Source organism: Pantherophis guttatus, chromosome 4, assembly GCF_059756535.1.
Source record: "Pantherophis guttatus breed Tessera chromosome 4, ASM5975653v1, whole genome shotgun sequence".
NCBI classification, from domain to species: Eukaryota; Metazoa; Chordata; class Lepidosauria; order Squamata; family Colubridae; genus Pantherophis; species Pantherophis guttatus.
Window position 1 is genome coordinate 134,449,408 of NC_142066.1, and position 18,389 is coordinate 134,467,796.

Below are 18,389 nucleotides of genomic sequence, written 5' to 3' on the forward strand. Positions count from 1 at the left end.
TTCCTATGTTATGCTGTTTCTACTTTGCCTGCATATTACAACTCCAGTCTTTTGGTTTATGAGTAGCAAAAACCAACTGTCAATATTTGCTGTAAATAGAAGCATTTAATAATTTTCTGTTCTGCTACATTCGTCAGCTTTGAATATTCTGTCAGTTGAAAATATGAAAAGCAGCAACATTCAGTAATATTGACACTAGAAATTTATCTGGTCACTATGGGAAATATCTATGTTATCTAGAAAGTATCAGATACAAATTTGACAAATGAGCAATTTACAGGTGTTCCTTCCTTTCCAATATACCATTTTACTGCTTTAGTTTTAGTGGCAAGGAGAATAAGTAATAAATAGCTTCATGTTGCCTAAAATGTGTGACCATTCAGTCAAGTTTCCCATGATGTGTTGCATGCAATCATGCAAAGTTCTCAACGTATCTGTTTTTAAACTGTACCTAATTATATTGTCTCAGACTCAAGAAATGCACAAAATCACCAGATAAGTGGTTTCTTTTTATCTCTTGGAGAGATGTTTAATTTTGTAAAAACGAGCATAAAAGTGATATATGACTGCTTCTTATATTCCATTGATATGTCTAATGCTATTACAGTATTATAATACATTATTACTCTTCATTTACTATCACAGAGTTTACATTATATACAGTTACAAGCAGTGGTGGTTGCTCCCAATTCGCAAAAGAAGCATTTTCTGCCGAAGAGGTTGTAGGGGAAAAAATGCCTTTAAAAGCCTCTGGCGATCCCAGCTGAGTTGCCTGATCGTCAGAGGCTTTTAAAGGCATTTTTTTCTGCAACTTCTTAAGGTTGTAGAAAAAATGCTTTTAAAAGTTTAAAAAAAAAAAGTTGGCCACGCCCACTCAGTCACATTATCTCCCCCACCAAGCCATGCCCACAAAATAAGCCACGCCCACAGAACTGGTAGTAAAAAATTTTAGAACCCACCCCTGGTTACAAGTCAATTACTATTACTTTATTACTACTATTAGCTATTGCTCTTACAGTTTCCTATATACGAGACTCTATGGTAAAATTAGTACATAATCAAGCTTTCCTTCTCAAGTCTGCCCTAAGCCTCTCTCTGAGATTTCTTCTTTTGCTTTTTGTTAATAGTCAGCATGTAGAGCTCTTCTTCCTTTTTTGCATTGTGCTTTGTCTTGCTGTGCTGCTATATTTCATTTGGATCATCTGTTCTTTCTGAAGGAAAAAATACTTCTTTCATTTGGTTGCTGAACTATTTGCCAATGGCTGCCAAGCTCCAAAATACAGAACTCCTCCCAAGCTGTGTCAAGTTGCGGTCTTACTGGCAACCCTGCCAGACTGACACTAATGGGCTCAAATGGAGGCACCACAGCACAATTCTGCTAGGCAGCCTGCTTTTCCACACAAGGTTCATTTATTTGCAAATAATTCTTCCTTCCCAAAATGGAGGAGTGTACAGCATACACATTGCCTGGTACTAGAATTTTTTTCTGTGTATCTGCTTTGTGTGATTCTTAATTTTTATTGCTAAAAATTAAACCATCTTTCTCCTTCTGTCCTAGCCACTTTTTACAGAGGCAGATTTGAGAGTGTTTTAATAAACTGCATCACTGTTTGGTTGATGGCAGCAGTGTTTCAGATAGAAAATCCATTCAGAGAGTGGTAAGGACAGCCGAGAAGATTGTAGGAAGCCCGCTTCCTGTCATTCAGGATACTGCATATAAACGCTGTGTGATTAGAGTCCAAAGCATTGTTAGAGACCCCACACACCCAATTTACGGTCTTTTTCTGTTGCTCCTGTCTGGGAAGAGGTTTCACAGTATTTCTAGCATTTCTGTAACAGCTTTGTTCCCTATGACATCCATGTGGTAAGAATCATAAGATTCTTTTTTTTTCTCACTATGTGCATGTATACATCTGAACTTGTCTGTGTTGTTTCTCTGTGTCATATAATATATGTGGGTATATGCATAATTTTGTATTTATTTATTTTGTCATGTTTATGTAGTGTATATTGGAGGTGGTGACCCATTGAAAGCTGTATGCAATTAAATTTCATTTTAATGTATGCCAATTAGTATGCATTCAAAGTCACAATAAAGTTACTCATTCTGTCTGTCTGTCTGTCTGTCTGTCTGTCTGTCTGTCTGTCTGTCTGTCTGTCTGTCTGTCTATGAGAAATAGGAAACTATCTTGACCCACTGGATATTATGATGCTGAGCATGAACTTGGCCATTATAAGAAAACCATTAAGTTCCAGATTTGATGATAGTTCTTTACTTTGAGGAACATAATACTATTTTTGGATTTCTAGATATTAAATAGTTAATTATTTCTCTTGTCAGAGATAATATAATTATGCCAAAACTTTAGCTTGGTGAATATGATAAAAATATAGGGAGACCTGCAGGCAATGCTAATAAATTTGCATTTAATAACTAACTAAGCATATGTGATGTTAGGTACCACTGATACTATTGTTATGCCTTTTTTTGTAAATGCATCAAATGTTTATTTGAAAGCTCTTCTGGCTTCATGAGAGTGATGAAAACTTGGTTCAACATTTTAATAAGTTTAACATTTAAATAAGAGCAAAAAATCTTTTTCAGGCCACAGACTTTTCAAACCACAAGTAGGCAGGTAGAGACGCAAGAAGAGGCTGAAATTATAGATGTTTGGGCAAGCTGTTTTAAAAAAAACCCGGGTGTATGAATCTCATTGGAAATGTAATATGCCTATTTTTTTTTCTTACTTAGGTTAGAAAAAACCACAAAAGTTTATATATAATTTCAGTATATATAAACCTATGTTGCCAGATTATATTGCATTCTCTTGGTGATATAAAAATATCAGATTTTTTTTCAAAGTCAGGTCAAATATCAACCTTCCCTCAGTAGGTTCTGCTAAGGCATGCTGGTGTATCAAGGTTACTATGATCAAGTAATACCATTCATCATCAGGAAGCTGCTTTGCGTAATTGCTTTAAAAGGATTGAGACCATGCATTGGCTGGGATATTTCACAGACTGTCTCACTCCAATCACATCACCTGTCCCAGCACAGGAAAGAAACATTGCAGGTCCCATCTATGAAGGAGTATTGTCTTCCAGGGCCCAGGAGGAGAGCTTTTTCTGCCTCAATGCCTTTCCTTTGGAATATCACCCACCCCAGACATTGGCTTTGTCGTCTGGCCTCAGGATCCAATAATTGGGTGGTGAAACTACTAAAAAGTTGTACTTTTAAGAAAATTAAGTTCTATCCTGGAGATTTTTTGTTATAGTTTTACCAGTTTTATAGCCGTTAATCCATTTAATGATTTTGTGAGGGGTTTTGGTTGTTTTTGTATTACTTTTGTATTTTTATCTTTGTATGCCCAGAGTGATGACAATGAGAAGGGTGGACGTATACAATTAATGGATTAATTGAGACAAGCATTTCATTTATATACATATCACTAAAAAAATTAGAAGTATAAAAATCATTCAGCCAGCCCTGTCAACTCCTGAGATGAAATCCAACAATTTGTTGGCTTAAAAAAAAAATTCTAAAATTGAAAATTTTATAGTCTTATCTCCCCCAAATAAACTAAGCTAAAAGTTGGGCCAGACCACCCTGCTTAAAAAGATGCCTGTTTAAAAATAATCATTTTCATGACATGGAATTCCAATAAAAAGGATTTTGTTCAAACCATGCACTGACATCTCTTGTATGTGTATGTCAAATTCAAGGCCCACGGGCCAGGTCCAGCCCACAGGGTGCTTAGATCCAGCCCATGGGGCTGCCTGGAAATAGCAAAGCACCAGCCCATGGTGCCGCTGCTAGCAAAAATGGGGCACGGGGGGCACACATGCCCCCTGTGCCCCATTTTTTGCCTGGATGGCCTCCTGAAAAATCCTGCATCAACCACAATTCCCTCACTAACATGCTTTCCAGCTCCATTTTCCGGCATGCAGGGCAACAAAAAAAGACAATGTGACTACCAGTAAAAAAAAACAACGTTCAATCAGACCTTCTAACTTCACGAGATCTTTTTTCCTCAAGAAGTTGGAAGGTCTGATTGCATTTATATTTTAACTCACAGTCACATGGTCTTCTTTGTTGCCCTGCATGCAGGAGAACGGAGCTGGAAAGCACATTAATGAGGGAATTGTGGTTGCTCTGGGATAGGCTGGGAGCAGTGGTGGATTACCCCCGGTTTGGACCAATTCGCAAGAACCGGTAGTAAAATTGGCGGGAGGCTCCACCTACTGACCCGGATGTCATCAAAGTTGATCTGTGCATGCACAGAAGCTTCTGCACATGTGCAGAAGAGCGCGCATGAGCGAAGCGAGCGCACGCATGCAGGCGTGATGCGAACAGGTAGTAAAGGTAAGTAGAACCCACCCCTAGGTGGGAGTGTGGATTTTGCATTATGATTGCTCATAAGTAAGAACCAGTAAAAGAGGAATGGAAAAATCCCTATCTGTAGATCAGCGTTTCTCAGTCTTGGCAAGTTTAAGATGGGCAACTTCATGCTGCCTAGGGAATTCTGGGAATTGAAGTCCATGCACCTTAAAGTTGCCAAAGTTGAGAAGCATGGGTTTAGACTAGAATTTAGGATTTTCCATTCCTGTTTTATTTAGAGTTTGGTGCAATTAAATAAATCAGTTGTGGTTTCCTTAACAAATACTGATTAAAGTGATATGAACCATTACTGGACTTTTTGTGAGAAACTGAAATTAAAAGTTGATCTGGTGCTTTGATGATTGGATAAGGGATTATGGAAATAACATAGACTATAATGTAATAATGTTAATCTTAGAGTAAGAGTTTGATATATTTTTTACTTATATCTGTACCAAGGAAAGTTTGAAGTCATTCCTTTTTGGTTTTCCTTCTTTTTCTTTTTTTTTTAATTTGATTTATATGCCGCCCTTCTCCGGAGACTCAGGGCGGCTTACAATGCGCTAAGCAATAGCCTTCATTCTTTTGTATATTTATACAAAGTCAGCTTATTGCCCCCACAAACTGGGTCCTCAATTTACCCACCTTAGAAAGGATGGAAGGCTGAGTCAACCTTGAGCCTTGGCAAGATTCGAACCTGCAGTAATTGCAGGCAGCTTTCTTAATAACAGGGTGCTTTAGACCACTGTACTACCAAGGCTCTTTTAGCAATAGCACTTAAACTTATATACTGCTTCACAATGCTTTACAGCCCTCTCTAAGTGGTTTACAAAGTTAGCATATTGCCCCCAACAATCTGGGTCCTCATTTTACTGACCTCAGAAGGATGGAAGGCTGAGTCAACCTTGAACCTGGTGAGATTTGAACTGCCAAACTGCTGGCAGCTGGTGATCAGCAGAAGTAGCCTGCAGTACTGCATTCTAACCACTGCGCCACCGCAGCTCTTTTCCTGTTTCTTTCTTACCCTTTCACTCTTTTTCTTTCCTGAGCCTTTTCTTTTTTCAAATCTGTTTTTTATTTGTTTATCCCTTAGCTTTATATTTTTTTTTATGTATGAAGGCTCAAAGACTCAGCCATTATTATTCTATATTCCTTAATTCCTTAATTACAGAAATCATATCAAAATTTAGAATGAAATCCACTGGTAGCCATCTCATATAAGGCAGGCTCTGAGTCCCTCTAACCAAAAATGTTTGTCGATAGAAGAGAATATTTGTCGCTCAGGGTTGAACTGCGGGGTCCTTGGTGCTCTCTGAGCTTGATTGTTTTCTTGCAGATGTTTCATTACCAAACTAGACAACATCATCAGTACTAGAAGGGAGTGGAGTTTGCTCTTATTTTCATATACTAGTCTAGTGGCTTATCTTGTCAGTGTTGATCAGTTGCTTCACAAAAAGAGAAGGACTAATCTGCACCCCTCCCTCAAATGATTTTAAAATACAGAGTTTTCCAGCATTCCTTTAGGAATCTCCAACATGCAAACTGTGGTTACTCATCCTAAAATGAATCCTCTTTACCTGGAGCTTCAAAATTTGCTTTTAGCTGGGAAGGTGTGTAGCTAAAAGTCAGTCTACATTTAGTGTACATCTGACTTTGGAGATATTTCTTCATAACCAAACAAAAATGTATTTTCTGTGCAGTTCACACTCCTTGCTCGCTGGATCTGGATGTCACAAAGCAAAGCCAACATTAAGTAATTAAACCCCGTGCCCCATTTTGGCTGGCAGAGTGCTGCAGAAGGCCGAGTGCTATCTATTGCTTCTGAGTAAACTGTGTGTCTTAACTTCATCCAAGTTTGAAAATTGTTTTTAGCAGTGGAAGATTCTGTCAATTTCCAGGGGGACATTTTATAAGCATTACAGACATTCAGCGTAAAATCTCATTGTAGGGAACATGGTTGGTGCTAAACTTCCTTGGTGAGGTTGGATAGATAGATAGAATGGCATGCTTCAAAATTATAGCTGGCAAATAATATTGCTTTAATTCATGCTGAAATAAAACATGACCTGAAATAACAGGGATGTCAGTGTGAACCACAGTTCAGCAATAAATATTTGAACATCGACAGAAAGATAAACTAAGAAAAAGAGCAGTGCCAAGTCAACAGTGTTGTCACAAAGTTTGCAGAATAAAGTTGTTTGATTCCTTCCCTGGTGATTTGGCTGCAGATGAAAATGTCTTCAGGATTAAGATTTCATGCTTGAGTTTCCATTCCCTCTGATCATCCATCAGCAAATAGATGCATCAAAGATCATTTTCTTTCTTTCTTTTATGATTAGTTAGATATGTTGGCAGAAATATGAGAAGCATTTGCTATTCCTATACACTTATGTGCATAGATTTTCTTTGAATGCATAAGCGAACATTTCTTTAACCCTAATATACTGCAGCTTCAATTTATACAACTAATCAATAGCATCACAAAAACTTCCGAGGATGTCAGTACTAAACTATAGCCAATGTTTCTTAAAGCATTTAACCAAGGGAATTAGATGTAATACTTTTTAGTAACTGCATAAATGAACAGTATATCCTTGTAAGAAATGACAACTTGTTGTGGCTAATTACAGTTTTTAAAACATTGCATCAATTACATGTTTACAGTTTGTAGAACTTTCACTTATAATTTCTGTTATGTACTTAATTAAATTGTTAATTAAATTTTTCTATGAGGTCAAAATATTTTTGGTAGCTATCTTGAGAAGTATACAGATAGTTCTTGACTTACGACCACTTGCTTAGGGACCATTTGAAGTTGCAAAGACCTCCAGGGATTCTTATGACTCAGGTCCAAAGTTACGATTACTGCCCTCTCCCCTATGCAGTTACATGACTGTATTTTATGTGTTCAGCAACCAACTTGCATTTATGACTATTTGCAATCTTGCAATCACATGATTGTGTTTTGTAATATTTTTGCTAAAAAACAAATGGCATTTAGTTCTGATTTTCAACAAACCTGACCATTGATTGCTTTATGACGATGGTATTTGCATAACAATCACCTTAATCGGGTGACCCATTTTATGACTATTACAACTTATTACTATAATGGGCAGATCCATCACATTGTAAATCAAGTATTACTTGCAGAGAGATCCTAAGGCAGGCTTTTTAATCTGAATGAATTGGGCTACAATATACATTCTGTTATTTCTAATTAGTAGATAAATAGGCTTTTGGCTGGAGTTTATAATTCAAAGAAACTGGAAATCACAGAGGCTAAAAGGCTATTTAGGAGGCACATCAAAAAAGGAAGAGGTTTTGAATTTTCTCTTATTCTATATTTTGTCTGAACAACAAAATCCAGTTAATCCAGTTATCCCCTCCAATCTTCATAATCTAGCCCATTGATGCAGTTGTAGACAGGAACTGTGATTTGGATTCTTACATTTATATCTGCATATATTTCTGTCAAGAAGTGCATTTCGGACCTAAATGTTAACTTATAAAGAATTTTTTTGAGCAGTTGAAATGTAAGGGAAGAAATTAACACCCTTATAAGTATTTCTCCTTGCTTTTTTGAAAAAAAAAATCTCACTATATTTTAGACATTCTTCGGAGGCTCCAAAACTGACATAGGTACCATGTATGACTCATCTGCTGCATATTGCCCACATTGGATTAAATCAATTCTGAACGCTTCCAGAATGGTTTGCTTCCTTTTGTTTATTCAATCTCATCATGTTTTGATTTCAGTACAAACAACAAAGTAATTATTCTCTTAACAGCAGTCAAGGACTTTCTTTCATCATGGAAGGGTCATTGTTACTTAGTTTAATGGCCATTTCATTTCATATATTTATTTATTAGACTTCTATGTGCCATTTACCATGTACAATACAATAAAAATACAATGAAGCACGTGTTATAAAAATTAAATATAGCCCCATCTGAAACATAAATGTTTGGAACTGTCTAAAATAACCTGTTTTTTAATAACTTGCTGCTAAAGTACAACAGTAGAGAAGAGCTAAACAAATTTTGATAGGAAGGCTGTTTCAGAGTACAGAGATATCAGTAGAGAAGCAAGTCAAGGAAATGAGGAATCTCAAGCATATTCTCCCAATCACCCGACTAGTATAATCGGAAAATTAATTGGAGAAAGTGGTCCTGCAGATACTAAACCATCCATAATCAGTTAGATGAGTTGAATGTGTAGAAATTTAATAAATATATAAATTTTAAAAAGCAACTGCAACCTATATGTATAATTAGTCTTACTACAGATAGCCCTTGGCTTATTACCATATTGGAGCCTGCCCATTATGATTGTAAGTTGTGATGGTCATAAAATGGGTCACTTACACGAGTGTAAGATTTTACAACCTTGGATGGGTCATTAGCTGAATGTTGTGGTTGTAAAGCAACCACCATGGTCATGGAAAATTGGAAATAAATAGCAGTTTTCAGCAAAAAAGCCATAAAACATAGTTATGTGACTGTAGGATGCTGCAAACAGTCATAAATACAGGTCAGTTGTTCAACACCTGGAATGCAGCCAAATGGCTGCAGGGAGAGGTCAGAACTTCAGAATAGAATTGTAAGTATCCCAGGGAGGTCCATCATAACTTTTGAATGATCGCTGAGCAACCAGTCACACATTGAGGACTACTTATATAGAGCTATATAGAGAATTCGGGAGGGAAACTGATATTTCATGTCTCTTGAATGTTACAGAAGACCACCTCAAGTTAATAAATAAAAAATGCATCCTGATGTAGACTGCAATATTTACTTGTAATCTATCTTTTATATATAATTAGTGAATAGCCAGCAAGTGACTAGAGTTCAATGTTGGAAGGCATGGTGGGCTATTACAAGGGACTTCGTAGTATGCTGTTAAACATTAAAACAAGCAAAGACAAGCACTTTGCAAACACAGAATTCTACAATGAACAGACTTAAATACACTCCCTTCTCCTCCTGTGATCCTATAGCACACAACCTGAAATCACTGGAACCTGGGAAGAATTTCTTTTGCTGGAACCCAACCAAGGAGCTTTAGTTCTGCTGCAGGATTTCAGGGTCCTCTTGTTTTAATATTATTACAGTTCATTCTCTTCTCATTTGATTGGGTGGCCCATAGGGACCAAAGTCAATCCCAAAAAAAAAAAAAATTAAATACCAGGGGGTGAATGACAGTGTCCTACCTGGCACTCTGTACTTCTTTAGGACCTGGTTATCTTGAAGCAGTTAAAAAAAGGAACTAATTAGCTTGAGGATTGGTCTACAATGCCATTTGAAAATATAAGAAATGAAGGGAGGAAAAATCTAATAAAAATAATGGATAGGGGTCTATCTGTGTGTGTGTGTGTGTGTGTGTGTGTGTGTGTGTGAGAGAGAGAGAGAGAGAGAGAGAGAGAGAGAGAGACTTAACTGATGTGTATTCATTACAGGAAGTGACATTACTTTTACTGTAAAGATTATCGCCTGGCACAGAGTAATAGTCTCACCAACATAGACTCTCAATCCATCTTGCTTCCATGGTAATAGCTATGAAAAATTCGTGATGCCTTCTCTGATACCTACATTGCACTGTAATTAATATCATATTGCTTTGTTTTAAAGCCACCCCCCCTCCATCTATGTTACCTTGACACAATCTTATATTGTGTACCTGAGGGGGAACCTCCAATGCTCACATTAGCTAATAATGGAGATGCATGCTAATTACTTCGGCTTTTACAAAAAATTCATTGTATGAATTGAAAAACAATAGTGGGGCAAGCAAATTAAAATGTGGATTTAAGATTGGGAAGATAAAGTCAGGCCTTTAGGGATTGGAGTCTGACTCTAATTACAGTTGACTCTCTCCTTTTTAGGTTGATAAAGGTAACTTACATTTTTCAGTTTTAGCTTTGTGCCATTTAGTGGTGTTCATGAGAATGCAATAAAAGGTATAAATTCCTTCTAAAATACAGCATGTTGTTGAATCTGTGATCCTTCTTTTGCCATTAAAAAGGAAAATATAATTTCTGTATCTGTATAATTAATTTATTAAGAGATAAAAGTAACAAAGAAACCTAAGACAATAATATAGATTTAAAAAAAAAAAAGCAGTGTGGAAAAAAGAAAAAGAAAAATTCTCTCTCTCTCTCTCAAAAAAGATGAAAATAATAAGAAATTTTCCCCTTTAGCCCCAGCAAGCATGTTCCACATTAACAATTTATTGCTGTCTCTTAAATTATAACCAGATACATCGTCATTCCATATCCCATCCTATTTTCTACAAACTCATCTCTAAACCTTCAACTGTCTTATTGTTCAACAAAGGTCCAATAAAAATTAAGAAAAATACCTAACAATAGATATATAATCTCCCTTTCCATTTAGTTTAAATCCCCTCTTAACAATTGATGGGTGGGATAAAAATGCTACTCTAAAGGTCTGGCTGATTATGCAACGAACCATAATAATAATACCTATTTCAATTCAATTCAGTTTTGATTATAATCACAGACCAGCATTACAAATAAAGCAACAACAATAATAATAATAGACAATAATATATTATGATTAGTGATAGAATATCAGTGAGCGGCTAGAGTCTGCCTAATTTTACATACAATATAACAAAATTTGGCCACATTCAAAGAAACTACTTCATACTGATCTGATAACAGCAGTTGTACATAAAAGAGATTTCCCAGTATTTTATTAGATGAGGTATAATAAAGTAAATCCATGAATCCTTATAGAAAATGCAGTGTAACTGATCATGAGCTGTAGTTCTAATTGGCCCTCATCCACAGGATCACAATCTCGACTCATCTGATATTTTTTTTGTATTGACCCTCCAAAATTGCTGTGGGAAGTGCATTGCAGCATGCTAAAGTTAATGCCCTTCAGATTTTTGTAACATGATAAAAATATCTCGCTTATTTAAAAGGGAGAGTTTGACTGCTAAAAAAAATAAATTCTGGGAAAGAGCAGCCCATATTAACCATAATAATAATAATAATACCTATTCCAGGTCCTTAGGAAGGACTTGATAGGTGGATAAAAATGCCAAATCCATTCTAAACATCTGACTGACTGGGATGAACTATAATAATAATTTAAAAAATGAAAGTTATTGAATATTACCAGAAATAATAAACCCTTATTTAGATATCCAAAGCTGAGAACATAATATTTATGTAAAAACATAAATATTACAAACTAATCCACTACACAGTTGAACATTTCCAAAAGTGAAGCTATCCAATCCAGATAAGCATTAAACATCATCAACAATAGCAATTAATTTTGTGATGATTTTTTTCCCCTTCCTCCTCCCAGCCATTCTTAAATCCCATAGATAAAAATCCAATTCCTCATTTGTCTGGTCTTTTCTTAAACTTCTTATCATCTTTATCGAACTCCATTTATACTTTCCATGAAGTAACTCGAATAAATCTTTTTCAATTCAAAAGGAACTTTTTCCTAGAGTTCCCTTTTTAATTCATTTCTAAATCTTTCCTTAAATCAGTTTCACAAAGCCTTAGTATTTAAACTGTTTAGAAACAATTTTAAAATCTAAAGTCATTCCTTTGTTGTCTATTGCAAAAAGTTACAAAATAAATAAATACCGTACAAAGCTGAAAAAAGGTAGTTTCATTTCTTTTAAACAGATTGAAGGAAAAAGCTCAGCCAGTGACTTCTAGGCTTGTAGTTGTAAAAGTTTTTTTTTTAATCTTAAAGAGACAGTACAAAATATTAAACTCAAAAGTTATTAAAAACCTTGCATCCACTGGGGATGATTTGACAAGCAGTTCTGATTTGAGCCTGTTGATTTGCAGTGCTCAAATTATAAAGTAATGTGTTCTCTTAACCCTGAGTAATTTGAGGGGGGGAAATAACAGTGGCCTGATAGGCCTATTCTTCCTCAGAAGGGTCATTGTGAAACACCTTGAGCAGGAATCTGCAAATGTACTAAGAATGAAGATGTTCACATGGTTTGCTCTCTATTGTGTAGGACATGTTCCTGGTCCTCAGTCATATTCATTGATGATGTTATGCCAGTATCATTTCTAGGCATCCTCTCGTATGTTTTGTTTTTCATAACACTTCTGAAAACAAGGAGCAGATCCTTATTGGGGCAATCTCAGTTAGAGTTTAGGTTACATCCTTATGCCAAAAAAAGCAACAGGCTCAAATCAGAACTGCCTGCCAAATCATTAGGAGATTCCCCAGCACTCTCACAAAGCCTTCAGGATCTGTCATCTACCTGGAGTGGGTCTTTTTAATAGCTTTATTACCTTCACAGAGGTCTAGAGTGCCCATGATACCCAGTTCGTAAGTGATTAAAAAGTAAATAAAGGGATAATAACTAATCACTCATGAATGATTTAAAGGGATTATCAATTCGAAAGGAAGGAAAATGTAAAAGAGAAGAGCTACTTCCAAATAATTTACTCAGAGCAGAAAGATAACAAGAAAGAAAAGGATTATGCATCCATATTCTTTAGCACTTAACTTTTTTATTGCCCATCATTTTTCTAGTATAAGTGAAAGATAATGAGCTTTTCTGGTTTGAATGTTGGACTTGGATCAGGGAAAAGCCGATTTAAATCCCTATTCAGCCATGAGGCTCACCAGCCCTTCCACTTTCTCTCAACCTAATCTAGCTAGCAGAATTGTTGGGCTTATAAAATGGTCAGGGAGAATCATGAGTTCCTGCAGAAATGTATGGGTTTGATATTATTTACTACAAATATTTTTGTACCACATAGTTGTATAATCCCAGGAGCCTTATTTTAAACATTCATTAAAACATCGCTGAGAAGTGAACTTTGAGAATTTAAGGTTCCTGTTTCTAATGGATCTTCATAACCTAAAATAAATACGTTATCAGCTAGTTAATACACTTGTGCACTCAGATACATACACTCCTAGAGGAAGCAAATCATAAACGTATCACACATTGTCTCTGACATAGCAAATGAATTTGTACAGAAGTTGGGGTGGGTCACTGTTTTTCTTTATCCTATTACATTAAAGAATGTAGCTGGTGGCTGTTGCTGCATTTAGCGAAAGATTTAAGTGGAGAGGAAGGGAAAATTCATTTAAGATATTTTCCATATTTCCCACTCCTTTTATACCACGTTATAGTTATAAGCCCCAATAACAAGATTTATAGCTAAAACGTGTGAGAGTTTCAAGTATGGTGATTTATGTTTTAAATTGTAGCATTTAGCACTTCATACTTTAATTTAGACAGATCACCTATTTCCTTAAATGCTTAAGTAATGTTCCAAGCTGCAGTTATTGATTCTCTCTGCATTTATTACAAGGGGGTTGTATTTGCCCTGCCCTCTTGGGAATGCGACTCCCGAACTGCATCTTTGCCACTGACAGCTCAGACCTCTGATACATAACCAACGGCCTTGCCTAATACCCCTGCAACTGTTCAGGGAATTTTTATTAAGTAAAGGCATCATTAAAGTGGACAGAATGATGAAGTTTAATGAGCATCTTTCTCCCTTATTGTTAGTTTTGCTGTTGCAGCCAGAGTACTCTCATTTGTTACTCTCAGTGGGGCAGGATAGAAAATACAACAAGCTCCTTTAGCGAACTGGGTTCCTTCTTTAAAAAAGAAATAAATTAAAGATTTGCATATTTCATCTGGTAGCAGACTTCTCAGCAAGTATGTATAACCAAGAAAATTTTTTGAAAAATCTTATTTAACCAAGATGCTTATTTGTAAAAAATATATTTTCAGATTCATATTAAAATCTGGAAAACAACGTACCCATTTCCTTAATAAGAAAGCTGCATATCACTTTCTAGGAGTTTAGAAAGATTATGCCAATTTTCAGTTGCAATTATAGCACCAATATCTTTTTAGTTTCTTATCTGGGAAACTTATAGGTTGATCCTAGTTCCACAGAGAATTCCTGCTTCAAAAGATTTGGAAATGGTGCATTTGAAAAGCATTTTGAATATGTATTGGATCACAAGCTGAATATGAGTCAGCACAATGATAAGACTGCTGAAAAGGCAAATGCAGTTTTAAGCTTCATCAATAGATGTATGATCTCTAAAGCTGTGCACATATTCCACACACAAAAAAAAAAGCTTCAAAGATTTCGTAGCAGTTTCCTTACATGCTCACTTTCCTTGTGCATACATAAACCACCGGTAGCAGTTGCTCTGTGTATGCACAGTGTATGCACAGCCACTTTCCAAGTGGAGACAGACACGTGCAATCAGCCAGGAATAGTTTCCACTTGAATCTGTAAAGTGACAGGGCTGCTTTAATAATTCAAAAAGTGGTGCTTTGTATTCATTGCTATCATTCCAAAGCACCTGTTTTGAAGGATTTGAACAGCTCTAATAATTTCTGATTCATTGGGAGTAAAAGTTCCACTATATTCTGCATACAGTTTTACTAGACATTACTATGTACGGTTCTGGGCACCAAACTGTAAGATTAAAAAAAAAAAAAAAAAGAACAGATGTAGAGAAGGGTCACAAATATTAGATCTACAAAGTTGAAAAGGCATCAGAGATCATTATCTAATTCAAGCCCCTGCTCAATGCAAGATTCACTAGAGCACCCTAAAAGATGACCATCCGGAGCTTGTGACTTCATTTGTCAGACTCATTCAGTTGTCTAATAGCTTAGATATCCTTTCCGAACCAGTTTCCTTCTAGTTTTAATCTTGAACTTTCGGTCTTGCCCTCTGAGGAATGAATCCAGATGAACAGATTCTAAGTCTTACAAAGAAATGGTGAGGGACCTGCCTGTTTTGTGGCTTTCAGAAGAAAGGATAAAGCAGATATGCTAGCCTCTTTCAAGGACCTGAAGAGATACTACATAAAAAATTGCCACGCATAATATGAGCAAAAAAGTTACAGGAAAGCAGATTCTGTTTAAGTTGTCGAAAACTTATCAGTGGAAATTCAGTTGGACAGTTGCCAACATAGGTGGTGGGCACTCCTACCTGTGTTCAGGAAAAGCTGATTTCTTCCAATTCTGTGCTTCTGTAGTGTAAAGAGCTAATACATAATTAGTGCAATGTGGTTAATGCACCCATGCACTATAAACAATTACTTTTGGCATTATTCTATCATGTCATTGTAAAGGACATTTTTATTATTGCAGCCATGTTATCATCGTCATTCAAGAATCTTGTTTTTCTAACAAAATCACCTAAAGGAAGCTATATTTTGTATTCTGAAATTTGCAAATAGGTCTGCTCTGTGGAGTCCCTTTGTTAAATTATTAACATCCTTTTTCAATTTTGTGACATGCATAGTCATAGAAGAGAAGCTTGGGACAGAAACTGTAGCACAATGAGAACTGAAGTTTTATACCTCAATTAGTTTTGTTTCAGAGTCTAAAAATAAATCTTGATCTTAGTCAGAAATTGACTAAGAGTTGTCAAGAGTTGTGCCTTAGAACCATTGAGGATCGTATATCGGTAGTCCTTAATTTAACAACTGTTCATTTAGCAATTGTTTAAAGTTACAGTGGCTCTTAATAACTGAAATAATTCACTTAACAGTCATAGAAAAAGGTCATAAAATCTGGGGTGACTCATTTAAGAATTGCCAATGGAATTTGGATCACAACTTGCCTTAAGTTGAGGGCTACCTGGATGGATGGATGAGAGAGAGAGGGAGAGAGAGACACACACACACACAAACATACATTTGATGGCATGGTGGTTAGAATGCAGTACTGCAGGCAAACTGCCCGCAGCCTGGAGTTTGATCCTAGCAGGACTCAAGGTTGACTCAGCCTTCCAAGTTTGATCAAATATAAAACAATATTTTATATTGTTTAGGGCAATATGCTGATTTTGTAAACCAACAGGAGAATGCTTTAAAGCACTATGGGGCAGTATATAAGTCTAAGTGCCATTGCTATATATATGTATCTCCTTAATATATAACAGGTTTGGTGATATTGCCTTCCCCCACACCCACTTTGCAAATGATTGGGATATGGCCTTTCAGAATTCTAGAAGCCACAGCATAACCAGAGAATGACAGGTTGGAAAAGGCATTGAGATATCCTCCTTTTGTACCTTTCTGATTTAGCAAGTTCAGTACAGTTTTTAAACATTACATCTCAAGAACCCATGCTGCACTCCATTTTCTAGCTTACATAATAAGCAATTTCTTTTAACTTTTTCCTAAGTGATGTGCGTAAGAGGTAATGTTCAACAAGGTAGAGACCACTCTTTAGGGGAGAAATTATCAGAATAGGCCCTTCCTGTTTCCTTAAACAAATTTAATCAAAATCTACTAAACTAATTGGATGAAACACACATATGGTATGGATGAATCTACCTTATTAAGGTTTCCGAGTATTGGCCTTTCTGATTGGTGCTCACAGTCTCAATATAAACATTTGTTTTGAAGGTTGAATGTGTTGAGCTTACGTATGATATATAACAGATACCAGATTTTGCTTGCTTTTGTTACCGTATTTTATGATTGGTATGGCTGTTCTCCAAGTAAAAAAGTTTAGAGAACCCTTTCTCTCTTGACACCTCAAACAACCTCTAAAAGACACTTTGTCAACAGAGCAAGTCTTACATTTGCATCCTGTTTGTTTTGAAGGCTTTTAATTTTAGTTTAAGTAGGAATTACTCATAAATTATCCATTAATTGCTCTCTGGTGTTCAGTGTAAATTCTTTCAGCCTTAGAGTCTATTTAGCTTTCTTGTGAGTGCCAGCAATCTTAATTGCAGGATACTTCGTCAACATTTAATCAGGGGGTCTGTATTAATGTGGCATTGATGTGTTGGTAGCTCTTTTCCAGCAATCCATCATGTGTGAGAAGCTGGCACTATTGCTTGGTGTCACTTTATCAAGCCCTTGAGTATTCTAGTTAGACTGCAAGCTCACTTTCCTTGATACCACCATTCTGTCTTATTAGTTTAATCCAATTTTTGTCAGTGTCTCCAAACCTATAAGAATTTAAGAAGTTTTTCGTATTTTGCCTTCCCTGTTGTTTTCCTGTCTCATTTTCCTCCCAGCTCTGATGCAAAAATAAAAAATCAAGATTTAGATATCATAGGGAATTTCAAAACTGGGTGAATTGCTTTTCATAAAAATGACATTATTAAACAAAATGTTTTCCATTGTGGGTTGAAAGCCCTGAGTTGGTGATAGGGCTAACAGTGTTCTTTATGTAATCTCTTTGCAGCCTTTATGGAAGACACATGCAGGCAAACCCTGAACCTCCAAAAAAGAATAACGACAAGTCCAAAAAGATCAGCCGTAAACCTCTAGCAGCCAAGAATAAATAAAGCAGCAGCATATGCCATCCTTCTTACATTCTTTCTTTTGCATGTGCCTAAATTGTTACATTTTTATCATAGGAAACTGTTGTTTTATAAAGGAAAAGAAATAAATACCTCTTTATATCCATGGGAACCAGAAAAGTGCAAATTGTCTAAGATAGTTAAGCCATTGTTAGAATTATTAACCACCTATTGCTTAAATTATACAGACGTTATATTCATCAAAAACAACTTAATCTATTCTAAATACATATGTATAAAATGCTTCTTTTAAAAAAATAACTAATTCCCACAGTTGGCTACATTTTATTGCTGCACCACACCATGTATCATTTATATTATGTTATCTGTTATTAATAAATACAGCTTTAAAAAACATTTTTGGGAGAACCTGTGTTTTTTACTGTTTATTAGCCAATCTAAAGCATTGTAAAACTCTGGAAGTACCAGTAGTACTCCTCAAATACATCTTAGGTAGATGAGTTGTCCCAGTGGTGAAATCCAATTTTTTTTTACTACCAGTTCTGTGGGCATGACTTGCCGAGCATGGTGTGGCTTGATAGGTGTGGCAGGGGAAGGATACTGCAAAATCTCCATTCCCATCCCATTCTGGGGCCAGCTAGAGGTGGTATTTGCCGGTTCTCTGAACTACTCAAAATTTCTGCTACTGGTTCTCCAGAACCTGTCAGAACCTGCTGGATTTCACC

General features: G+C 36.1%; 1 protein-coding gene across 1 annotated transcript in view; it reads left to right on the forward strand.

The window, feature by feature from the left end:
- Positions 1–18,060, forward strand: part of RSU1 (Ras suppressor protein 1) — a 114,417-nt gene extending 96,357 nt beyond the window's left edge. Inside the window, exon 9 of the mRNA XM_034402610.3 lies at positions 17,586–18,060. Within this exon, the coding sequence (XP_034258501.1) occupies positions 17,586–17,688 (103 nt within the window). The 3' untranslated portion in view covers positions 17,689–18,060. The remainder of the gene's footprint in view (positions 1–17,585) is intronic.
- Positions 18,061–18,389: the final 329 nt, after the last annotated feature.